This window comes from Strigops habroptila, chromosome 2, assembly GCF_004027225.2.
Source record: "Strigops habroptila isolate Jane chromosome 2, bStrHab1.2.pri, whole genome shotgun sequence".
In the NCBI taxonomy this organism is placed as follows: Eukaryota; Metazoa; Chordata; class Aves; order Psittaciformes; family Psittacidae; genus Strigops; species Strigops habroptila.
This window is the reverse complement of record NC_044278.2, coordinates 28,089,262-28,101,718: the sequence shown is the minus strand read 5'-3', so window position 1 is coordinate 28,101,718 and position 12,457 is coordinate 28,089,262. Positions and strand designations below refer to the sequence as shown.

Sequence of the window (12,457 nt, the reverse complement as noted above, 5' to 3'; positions counted from 1 at the left end):
AAAGAATCACTAACTTTGTCTTAGCTTTCTTGCTGTGTTTATCACCTTGAGCACTTTTATGTTCCAGAAGTATTAGTTAATTGAAATGCTTTTTGAGTAAATTGGTAATATTTTGCCTATAATACAGATGGAACTCTGGAGTACAGAAAGATGAGGTAGGTCAAATGTAAGCACTGCTTGTGTATGCCCAACTAAAGAGCACTGGACTAGGCTTTTCAAACTGTTCTGTTGGAAGCACTTCAAAGCCTCTGTCCTTATAGATGTGTAAGATGCCTCTGAAGATTGGATTCCAGTAGTCTCATTTTGGGCACACAAAATCAGTAATACTTCATATGAAAATCTGACCTGTCAAGAATCATCCAAGAATATGCCTTGAAATACTACAAAGTTCCATTTCACATCACCATGAAATTCCTTTATCTTCTTGAAATCCTGTTCAGTTTCTAACACAGACTGCATCCTGTCAACAGGTCCTTTAACTGTGCAGACCTCATTAATTCCCTGAGCACTGTCCATTCTGTGTGTTGAATTGGGAAGTGAATGGCATTACTGTCATCCTTGTGTGATACACATACCCTTTTCTCCTCTGCCCTGAATTCTTCCCAAACTAAAGGGGTTTTTTTCCAGCAAAAGTATGGCAAATTTATTTTCCTTGAGAAAGGGCTTACTTTTGTTCCCAAAAGAGGAACTGGAAAGGAAGGAAGTTAGTCTAAAGCAGACAACCTTCATGAAGAATTTCCATAGACAGATCTTTAGCAAGATCGTATAAGTACAGTGTAAGTATGTACATATATATAAGTATGCTTAAACCTTTATGTAACCTTTCTTTAAATGTTAAAGGACTACTTTTAGAGTAGAGAAAAGATAAGGAAGCCACTCTTTTTTGTTTTCACTTTGTAGAGAGCAAATGGGATCAAAATAAGGATAATCTTTCTCTCTAAATATGAAGCAAGAATGTGTAAATATGCATAAAATAAGTAAAATTAAAAAAAAACTTTATACTGACTTGTCTCACCAAAATGTTCCTGGTTTTAGTGGATTTCCAGCAGAAGGTATGCAACAGCCAGTATTTCCTCAACTCCCCAATATGGATCCTTTCCAGCAGCGAATGATGGGAATACAACAGGATCCAATGCGCCACCAGGTAACTTCAGGGATTTCCCTTGTCCCTCTGTTGTGTTACATTTTCTGTCTTTTGTGGGTTTCTTTGGTGCAGAAGTAAGGAAGTGGTGTTTCTATTGAACAGTGAATATGGCTTAGCCCTCCAGCTTTCCCAAGAAACATGTATTTGTTCTCTGTTCTAGTAAAGTTTTGAAGAACAAGATTTTCATTTTATACACCTGAATGCTTGATCTACTTCGTCTTTCTTGGGATTCTGGTCTTTAATTGTGACTTTGGAGCAGAGATACAGTTTTACATTAGCAAACTGGGAAAGTTAATGTAATTTTTTTTCCCCTAACTGGAAGTTTTTGTATTTTTTCTTCTCCAAAGGTTCCACTTCCTCCTAATGGGCAAATGCCAGGTTTTGGTCTCTTGCCTACTCCTCAGTTCCCACCCATGGCTCAGCCTGTGATTCCACCAACGGCACCTGTGCAGCAAACTTTTCAGTCTCCTTTTCCAGTACAGAGTGAATCACACATGCAAAAACCACATCAGCAGGTGAGAACCCCTTGCAGTAAACAAACTGTAATGCTCCAATATGTCTCTTTTCTCAAACACGTATAGTTTGTTCAGGAGATGAAATTTTGTGATAACCATGGCTGTGAGGGTTGCTCATCTGGGAGAAAGTTAGAGAGCATCAGTGCAGTACATGACAAGTCTGGTGCTTCAGAAGTCTAGTAAAACCAGCTTATGTATGCTTTATGCCTCCTTTTGTCAAAGACTTTGGATTTCATCCTCACTTTCTTTCATCTTCCCTTTCCTGTTGCCATCATGCTTCAGGAACGTTGTGTTCCATTGAATTCTAACAAAGCAATCTCATTCTGGAGAGAAATGATCTGGAGAAGTTACCTTTTAGGGGCCTGGTAGATCATTAATATAGTGGAAATGGACTGAGAGGTCTGTAAAAGTTTTAAAAAATTCAGGTGTATTCAAGCACCTCTCTCTTGTTCCTAAGATTTTGGAGGATATTGTTGGTTTGGTAGCTGGCTGTTTAGAAGAAATCAAAGAGCAAGTGTATTTATGAGCCCGTAATTAACAAAACAAACAAACAAACAAGACCCACAACAACAAGAAGTTGAATGTATTTGCCTCTTTTGTTCCAATCAAAGGAAATCCTAAAATGAGAAACAGAGATGGTCCTAAGCTGTCTTTATGTCGTGACCTGTGATAGCACAGATTCTAGAAAATAAGTTCTTGCTTTACACTTGGAATAAAGGGACAATGCTCAAGACTATTTTTTTTTAACTAGTTGTTTTAGTCTTGAGTTCTGTTGAATCAGTACATTCTAAGAGATTGCTTGTTAGGATGTTGCCTGCCAGGGTGGCATAATGAAAACTATTTAAAGTTTAGGCAGGATACAGTATGTTCTATACTGGGAATCTGTAGAGGATTTGGAATAGGAAGGAAGAGCTGTCCTGAACTGAATTTTTTTTTTTAAAGTATGTTCTTACATTTTATGTGTTGTTTTGATGACTTACTGCTTCATTCTTCCAATTTATTGTAATTTGCTTTTTTATGTGGCTTAAAGTAGTTTTCTATAACGTCTTGGAGAAAAGTGTTCTAGTAGACTTTGCCTGTAATCTTGATAACAGAGCAAGATCCCCTGGCTGACTTCTAATGAATATAATCATACTCTGTGGAAAAACAATAATTGGCAAATTGAGAATGAGAATTCTGTGTAAATTAATTTTATTATATTTTGCAGTGGTTGTATGAAGTTCAGTTAATACTGGACTGTCTCCCTGTTAGTGACTACAAAGTAGTGGTGAAGATTGTGAGGAGAGTTGCATTACATTTTAATTTCACATATGTGAATATGAAATATAATTTTAGTGCTGTTACATAATTGAGTCTAGGCAAAAAATGAAGTAAAATGCTTGCGCTACTCACCAGTCAACTTCATCTTTTAGGATATGGAAGTGGAACAGCCACCTACTCAAGAGGGAAAACGTCATGTTTCTGACAACAGAAAGTCAAGGTCTAGATCTGCATCAAGGTATATTAGTGAAAGTTCCTTTAGTGAGGGTATATATTGTATCAAGTGTTGGATTTTAGTGTAAGGAACTTAAGTGTCTCATGTTCATAGACTAGAAAAAGCTTTACAAATTCTCTACAAGTGCGGAGGAGAGTTAATGCTGATTATCTGGAGCACAGAGAATCTGATGCTGTGCTGCCAAATCTACTGTGGGGGTGGTAACTTCTAACTGAGATGACAGTAAATAGCTGAGAGGTGAGCTAACTCCTTGAACTATTAGTGGAGCTCGTTTTCAGTGCCTTAGGACATAGTCCTCTTACCTGTATTTTGAGTTGGCTTCTTGGGGGGTGCCCTGCTCAGCATACTTCCTTAGTAGTTTCTTGTAAGTGTGCAGTTGTGCTGTACAAGTTGGATTCTATGACTAAATGTGAAAAGACACGTTTAGCAAAAGAGTCCATTTCAATTTAATCTAAGGATTAATTACAAGGAATTACTGTCTGTGTAGTATTCTCTGTATGGACAACACTAGTGAAATTTCTTAGTAAAGTCAAAACTGTCAAGGCTTTATTTGAATTCCCCTTCAGAAAAAGAGAACAAAACCAGACCCTTTCAGTTTCTTATCTCTGAGGAGAGTTGTGTATAAATACATGTTGTATGTACTTCAGAAACAGTGCAGTACTGACATGAGAAACAGACTAGTGACTCTTAAGGCTTGTGAACTTCTGAAAGTCATCTACCTTCTAAAGAAAATTTGGTGTCTGTACAGCTGTCTTCTATTGGTAGAGTTACTTCCGTGCCTGTTAGTACTGAGTAAATTTTAGGGAAGCGGGATATGATAGTTTAGTTTTTGTCTATGCTCTAAAGACGCTCTTCTTACGAAGAAATCTGTGATCCAGTATACCATAGGACTTTGCCTGTCACAGAGGCAATATTTTACGTATGTCAGCTGGCCTAACAAATCTGGCTCCAGTATTAAAGCTTCTCCTTTGCCAAGTTTCATATGACTTCTTTGAATTACTTTCTTACTCTGTCTTCCAGACCTTGAGTGGTTTGGAACTGGAACACAATGTAAAATACAATTTCAGTGGCAGAATTTGTTTGATCTATTTTTTAGACATTCCTTTGTAAAAGCAATAAACATATTCCTCATTTAAGCAGATTTAATTTTTTTCTGTTAGCGTGGACATAATTTTGATAGTCAACTTCAATACAAAATGAAAAGAAGAATTTGAAAAGTAACCAACTGCTCAGTTGGAGTGCATTAATAAAGCTGCTGTAAAAATCTGTTCTAGTTTTAAATGCATGTGAATGAACTTGGATTTATTTTTTTTAATTGACTGAACTCTTGCTTAATTATTTAAATAGATATCTGAAATACTTATCTATCTTTCAATGGCTGGGTCAGAAAGATTGAATTTAAATGGCTGTTACTTAAACTAGGTCACCTAAAAGGAGACGTTCAAGATCTGGCTCCCGATCTCGAAGGTCGCGCCATCGTCGATCTCGATCTCGGTCCAGGGATAGACGCCGACACTCTCCTAAGTCTCGGTCACAGGAGAGACGTGAACGTGAGCGGGAGAGAGAACGCAGGTCAAAAGGTCTTCCTCAAATCAAGTCAGAAACTGTTAGTGGTAAGTTTATTCTTTCTCTTTATTGTGGAAGTAACTGTGCAAATTCTTGCAATACCATTTTTTCAGATGGTCCACACCTTCTGGCTCATGCATGGACTTTTTTTTTTGTTTGTGCCCGGTATTTTCTATAATGAATTTTAGAGTTCTGTGAAGTTGAAGATGCTACAGTAGATACTATGCCTGTGTAAAATGGAATACTAAGAAGACAAACGGGTATTTTAGAAAAATTAATCTATCTATGAGACTTTTAAAAAAATTGAATGTTGACAAGTCCACTTACCTTCAGTATGTGATACCTGCTCTGCATATCCCAGAAGACACCTCTTAGTCTGATGTGTGTGATTTTTTAATTTTTATTTTTTGTTCTTGGGTTTAATGCTACTTGCTGTGGGTTCCAAGACTCATCCAGACGGAATAAAAGTAAAATCTGTTATGATTTATTTTCTGAACTGTTGTAAAGCTGGTAAGAATTAAATTCACCACACATCTTTATACTTCCTTTACTCATAGTAGATAGTTTGGCATCTTTGAAGTATCTCCACATCACAAATATTTTGGCTGTAAAATGAGGAAAGAAAAAGCTGAAACACCATGTTTTTCTTTTCCATCCTTTACCTTGAGACATACAAGGTAAAGCAGATTGATCAGCAAGAAGTCGAGCACATTATTGCATTTTTTTCTAATGATTCAATGTGTGTGTCTCAAACTTGGAGTGGAACTTTGACCTGGAAAACACACAGGCTAATGTTCAGATTTCCAAAATAATCTCTGCTTTGCCTGTATTTAAAGACAGAATGTAGTAGTTGTCCTCTGAATATATCTGAGGAGTGTGGAATCTTCTCTGGGGTCAGCAAATAAAATGAGAACATTCTTTTATATATAAGAGAGACGAAAACTAAAGAGCTTTAACTAGGCAAAACCTTGTGAGTGATAATACCGTTGTTTTTAAAAGGCCGCAAAGACTTAGTAGCTGTTCCATAAAAGTTTACTGGCTGTTTAGTGGTGTAACATAGGCTTTTGCCAGTCTCTTCCAGATTCTGTCACCTAGTGCTTTTTATGTTTGCAGTTTTATATCACTTGGTAGGAAAAACATCAATGAGTGTTAGATGTTGCTGCAGTAGTCAGCAGCATGATACTTTGAGCTCAGTCTGCCATTTTATTACCTTGAAGCATGAAGTGAGATAAGCTTACTCTTTACTGAAAGACAAACCTTGTGTCAATACTTTTCCACTTAACTGTAGAAAGAAATGGCATTGAATAAGTCACTAAAGAGGTTAAAAGTTTGATTGCTCATTGTAGTTGAATTGTCACCACATTCTGGAGGAAAATCTTGCTAGTGGTGGGTATATCACCATAAGCAATGTAATAATCTTGCCAGTAAGTACATCCATAACTTGTGATGATGGCCCATAGCTTGGATTTCATACTAAACAGAATAAGTTACCTTATTGCGAATTACTCACCGTATGTGTCAGGATATTTCGTGGAGCATTGTTAGCAGCAAAGCATTTTTTCCCTTTCTATGATCATTTGCCCAACTTAAAATTATCAGAACTTGCAGATCACTTCAATATTAGTTAACTAGAGAACTTCTTAGTGCATTCTAACAGTCATTCCGATGTAGTTGCTGGGTTAACTGTTAATACAGCTCCAGGCAGGCAAGAAAAAGAGGTTTCTTTCCAAACCCTCCTAAAGATTAAAATATAGATATTAATATTAGATGGTTTCTATTTGAATAATCAATGATATTAAAATGAGTATTTTGACATTCTGACTTGTGAAATGTGTATTTCCAAGTGCTCTTACAATCTGTGTTAACTCTTTGATTGTAGTCTGTAGTACTACACTTTGGGTAGGACAACTTGACAAAAGGACAACTCAACAGGATGTTGGAAGTCTTTTGGAGGAGTTTGGCCCAATTGAATCAATAAACGTAAGTATAAATGGTGCAGTGTAAGCTACACTTGCAGTGTAGGCCTTGGTTACATACAGAAAGTCTTTTCAGACTTTAAAGACAGCTCTACTTTTGCTACAGTCAAAAGATTCAAGAGCTCTCATTTCCTATATTGTTGTGTTTTCTAATGTGTAAACTCAATTCATTTGACTGCTTTATAAAAAGACAAGAAGGCAATTGCTTTAGTTTCTTGCAGTTTAAAAATGCTCTTGAGGGTAATACAGAAGATTATCCCACATTCATAAAAAAATCATACTCTGGAGAGAATTGAATGAGAAAGGGCTATTGAGGAGATTGGTACAGAATTACATACTCCAGTACTGAGTTCCTTGTCTGCTCCATTTTGTTTGATTATAGAAACGTAGACTCTCAGCTGGTATTCTTGTTTCTTTTGCTTGTTTCTCTTCTGTTATTTTAGTCATAAACATGGAGAACTTGTTATGCTTTTCTGTACTTAAAGATATTTTTGTATATAAATGATAGCTGTTCTGGTAGCTATAAAATTTCATTTAAACAAACAAATACAAAGAAGCAACTGCAATTTTCTTCCTATTCCCAAATTTTGTAAAACAACATCAAAGTTTTTTCTCAAATGCATTACAAATAAGAAGAATTATTACAAAACCACAGATAAAACTGAATGTGGAGGTGCAGCTGGCAGCTTGTGGTATCTGGAATGAAGCAGGGTATTAGAGTGTCTTGTTTCTTCCAACAAACTAACTAATTGCCAGACCACAGCATTTACATGAACAGTGCTGCTTAACAATTTTAAAGGATTAAATATACAACAGTTGTCCGTATTCTCTCACAGAGCAGAGTTGAAAACTTTGCACATAACAAGTTGCTTTTAATTTACTAGAAATTTGTATTTCCAGAAGATACTGGCTATCTTAGTGTCTTAAACTATCTTTTTCTTTCATACATCCACAGTCCTTTTTGAAACACCTGCTGGTGTTCCAGCTCACTGTAATTGAACACTTGTGTGTTGATCATTACTTTGCTAATGTGCTAGTAAACCTTAGCAAACCATTTTTTTTCCCTTAAAACACAGATGATACCACCTAGAGGATGTGCCTATATTGTCATGGTTCACAGGCAGGATGCTTACCGTGCCCTGCAAAAACTGAGCCGAGGAAACTTCAAAGTCAATCAGAAATCTATAAAGGTACATCTTGGAAAATGTCAAGCTGTTCTAAAGTTACTGTAATTATATAATCCTTTTTCATCCGTTCTACACTTTTAGGTATTCCGGATATGGTATTCTGTAAATTTATGTGAATGGGCCACTTCTTTTCTTGATAAGTATTCTTCCTGTGCTGTAATATGACTAGTGGAACTTGTATCAGTTTCCTTGAAAGATTGCCAGTAATTGTCTATTTAACCAACAAAAATGGTGCGCTTTTAGTCACTGCAGTGGACTGTAACTATGTTTTTCTTGTTGCTGGTTATTTGTCTTATAACAGAGTTTAATTATGTATGATAATCCTACAAAGACTACTAATAAATAAGGAAGAATGCATTCGTTGGTGAAGTTCTTCCTTTTGTAGAATATCAGATTAGAGTGTGACACTGTCCTCTGAAGGGAAACAGAATTAATCTTAGTGACTAGGGAATATTTGAAGAAACTGCCTTTCTACTTTTTCACAAATTATGTGCAAAAGTCAGGCCAAGAAATAAGAACTAAGTCTGCTTTAAAAACCCTCTTATTTCAGAGTTTTGTAACTAACCTATTTTTCCTGCTGTTTCAAGTATGCTTTTTGCTTTTTAACCTCACATGGTAATGCTGTTTTGTGAGAACTACGTATTAAATCCATTAAAATGGAAAACTTTTACTGACTACATGTATTTTTCCCCCCCAAGATTGCATGGGCTTTGAATAAAGGAATAAAGCCAGATTACAAGCAGTATTGGGATGTAGAATTGGGTGTTACTTACATACCATGGGACAAAGTGAAACCTGAAGATCTTGAAAGTTTCTGTGAAGGAGGAATGTTGGACAATGAAACTCTTAGTCCAGGTAAATCATTGTTACATCTTTAAATGCTTTAAAAAAAAAGAAATTGTCCTTTGTGGTAGTGTACTGAAGGTGGTGTGGCTGATCTTTGTGACTTTGTGGTGCACATAAAATACTTGAAATGGTTCAGAAGTGCAGCACGTGTAACCCATAGATTGGAGAGAGTTTGTAAACAGTTCAGGACAGTCCCTCATCAGGAGTTGTGCAGCTGGGCTAAAGATGCACGTGGATACCAGGTGATCTGTCAGCTGTGCTGGTGTTAGCCCTTCATGGTAATGAATGATGCAAATGTGTTGTATTCGTTAGTCCTGGAGCCAGTTTGGTCCCATCCCCTGTCCTGTTGTGTGTCTGTCTGTGTCCCTGTCATGCCTCCTCCCCAGCCCCCAGGTTTGTGTGAGGCACTCCTAGCAAAAGAGCCTGCCTTTGGAGTACTTGTATAGCAACTGAGCTGACAGCAACTTTAGTTTTCACACTTGTGGCATTTTCAGTTTCTTTAGCAAGTCGTATATTTATAGACACCTAATAGAATTCTTGTTATTTTTTATACAAGCAGTGAAAATCTGGCTTCTGTAGTTGTATTAACCATATCACCTGTTGTAATCAGCAGCTTCAAATCAGTTAGAGGCTTTGAAAGAATACAGAGTTGCTGGTGTGCTGGCTGTTGTGATTTTACAAGTAATACTAGATGAATGCAGTACTTAAAAATGGCAATTGCCCAAAGTTCTTTGAGTTGATGCTCTAGACTGCTGTCTTGGTTTTAACCGTTGTGTGGTGTGCTGTCTGGGTTTTGAATCGTTATTTCAGGGTTTTGTCATTCTGTCCAATTTGCCTTAATGAGGTGGTGGTTATTCTAAGTAGTAGCATCTCTTCATGATAAATACACAAAAGTAAGTTGAGTGTGTATTTAAAATGAAAGTAATGAAGGGTAACCATGAACTCGGAGTCTTCTTGGTGCTTTTCTCTTTCCCATAATGCCTCTTCACTGATCCCTTTTTTCTGCTTAGCTGTCTTTTCCCAGGAAGTCCTGACAAACAATAGGAGCCCTATTTTTTCTGTAAAATGAGTTTAATGCTGTATTTGATGTTTCTCTTATTTCTTATTTTGCTGCAATTCTTTATTGTTGTATTCCCATTTTCCTTGTTCAAGACTTAAAAAATACTATTTTTTCATAAGTGACTTCTCAAATTAGTAAAAAAGCTGCTGCCTTCTTGCACAAGAGGAATGGAATGAATCTGTTGAAAGCTTGTCCCAAAGCAGCTTTAGTGTTTTTGTTACAGATAATGTGTTTCAGAGCCCTGGGCATGTATAAGTGCTGTCAAGTGCAAAGAATTGTTAAATGACTAATGAAAGGAATAAATTGACTTGCTATGTTTCAGTGATTTGTTGTACTGTGTTTAATGTGAAATTTTTATTGTCAGAAATATGTTTAAATGCTTCTTAGCTGCGTCTCGGTATCTGAATAATTTTAGTTACATAATTGTTTTAAGCATCACAAAACATGGCGGTTTCACAAGGCAGTACTTGACTACTTGTCTGTTTCTATTGAGCTGATGCTTTTTCTGTTTATTTCTTTTTTTTTTTTTTTTTTATTAATAGAGTGGAAGGGTATTCCCAAGAAATCTGAAAATGAGGTAGCTCAAAACGGAGGTGCAGAAGCTACACATAATGAACCTGTGTCACCTATACCTAAAGCTTTACCTGTTCCAATGCCTGTTCCCATGCCTGCACCAATTACAGTACCTCCTCCACAGGTGAGAGTTGCTTCTCATTTGCTCTGGATATCTAAACAAAAACTTACTTTAAATAATAATTCAGTATGGCAATATGTACATTAAGGAGACGGAGGAAATACGATGAATAGTAACTAGTTGATTTTGCGTGTGTGTGTTTGTCAGGTTGTTGTCCCCAGTTAAAAATGCTCTTGTTGGCAAACTGGCCATGCTGTCCGTTTATGAAGTTAACTTTCCTGTGCCATAAATTGACTGTGGCACAGGAAATCCATTATTTGAGCTTCCTGAGGTAAAAAAGCAATACGGTCTCATAGAAGAACATTCCTTTTCTGCTAAGTCGCAGTGGCAATGGGAGACTTCAAAAAAACCTGAACCCATTAGGGTTTGGAGCATGTTTTGTGCCCAGCAGGAGCAGAGCATCTGGTTAGATTTCCCTGAAAAGGGATGTAGTTTGCATGTACGAGAACAGTCCAGGGAGCTGAGTCAGCACGTGGTTAGTGGGAACAATGGACGGTTTGCTCCAAAACCTCATGGGTGCTCTAATGCTAATGTAGGCAGGACCTGTGTGTGTCTGCCAGATCTTTATTTGAAGCGTTGTAGGACTGTCGTTCTCATATCTGCTCTCTCAGTCCCAGATACGTTATTTCAGTAGATTCTTTTTATTAATAGACTGAATTGCATCCTCGCAATTCTATGATCGCATTTTTTTTGTTTTCCTCATTAATTTTCCTCACTGTTTACTTAAATAAGTATAGACCTTCTAAAATATGCATGTTGCTTTCACGTTTGTTCATACTGTGTACACTGTCTTTGAACAGCATTTGGGGATTCCTTTGTTGTTATAATGGTGCTTTAGTCAAAGCTGATGTTGTATGTTCATTCACTAAAAGAATGCTTGGAAATCTTACCATTAGTTTAAGTAGCATGTAATAATTATTACTCAGTAACACGTGTAATAATAGAATTGTAGTGGAGGGTCTCCCTGCCGGTATCAGGGGGGTTGGAACTAGGTGATCTCTAAGGTCCTTTCCCAAACCATTCTGTGATTTCTTTTAACTGTACTTAGACAGACACGTTACAACTTCCATATTAATAGCTTGTCTTGTAACTGTTCAAATAGTAGTATGCTTATCCCAAAGGGGAAGAAGTGTGAAGAAAACTATTTTATATCTTGAGAAAATGTGATTTATGAACTACAATAATGGTAGACACTCAGAAGAGATCGATAATTGAAATTAATTGAAGACACACATGATTTAGCCAAGTATGTGATTTGAGAACAGAAGTGAATTTTCTAATTTCAGAGAGTTTTAATAGCTATTACTGTATTAAAAAGTAGTGATTTTGTTTGTTTTCCTTAAATCCATGCTGAAAAAGAAAGCAGAAAGAAGAAACCAGCTAGTTTGAAAATGTATTGAGTATTCTGATTGCTTGTCTGTGCCTCATCAGCTTCAGTTTTTACTATGACAAAGAAACTTGCATCTTCACAAATTCAGGCCAGGATCAGAGAAGGTGTATTGAGTCATCGTATTTTTTTTGTGCTTGCACTTGACCAGTTCAGTTGTCTTACCTGGCCCTAAAATTAGAATAGTTTAATAATTTTTAAATAGTTCTTAAAACTTTCAAATGAAGTTCAACTGTGGTGGCGTTAGTGGTGGTAGTAGTAAAAGTAACGTGTTTTGTAGTATGCAAATGTGGCCTAGCGCCTAAAGGAAAAAGCTCATTATATTCCACTTATTTTGTTTTAAATAACTTTGTGGAATACCATTGCATTTTAATGAATTAGCTGATGTGGTTTTATCCTCTGATGCAAGCAGAACTGCTTTCATTCGTATTTGGCTTCAGGGTTTGAGAGTCTTAAGAGGTGGGGAGGTTGCTGTGAGTGCTGGGTAGCTCCTGATGCTGCCCAGCCTGGAATGGGCACACACAGCAATACCAGGTTGCTCAGTCTGTCTGCGTTGCTGCTCCCCTGCTAGCAATGGAAAGCACCCT

General features: G+C 36.9%; 1 protein-coding gene across 2 annotated transcripts in view; it reads left to right on the top strand.

Moving 5' to 3' along the window:
- Positions 1-12,457, top strand: part of SCAF4 (SR-related CTD associated factor 4) — a 44,352-nt gene that overhangs the window by 19,180 nt on the left and 12,715 nt on the right. For both annotated transcript variants that reach the window (XM_030477437.1, XM_030477436.1), the window contains 8 exons: positions 1,036-1,144; positions 1,492-1,659; positions 3,072-3,157; positions 4,577-4,767; positions 6,600-6,700; positions 7,773-7,886; positions 8,582-8,738; positions 10,332-10,486. In XM_030477437.1, the coding sequence (XP_030333297.1) occupies positions 1,036-1,144; positions 1,492-1,659; positions 3,072-3,157; positions 4,577-4,767; positions 6,600-6,700; positions 7,773-7,886; positions 8,582-8,738; positions 10,332-10,486 (1,081 nt within the window). The remainder of the gene's footprint in view (positions 1-1,035; positions 1,145-1,491; positions 1,660-3,071; positions 3,158-4,576; positions 4,768-6,599; positions 6,701-7,772; positions 7,887-8,581; positions 8,739-10,331; positions 10,487-12,457) is intronic.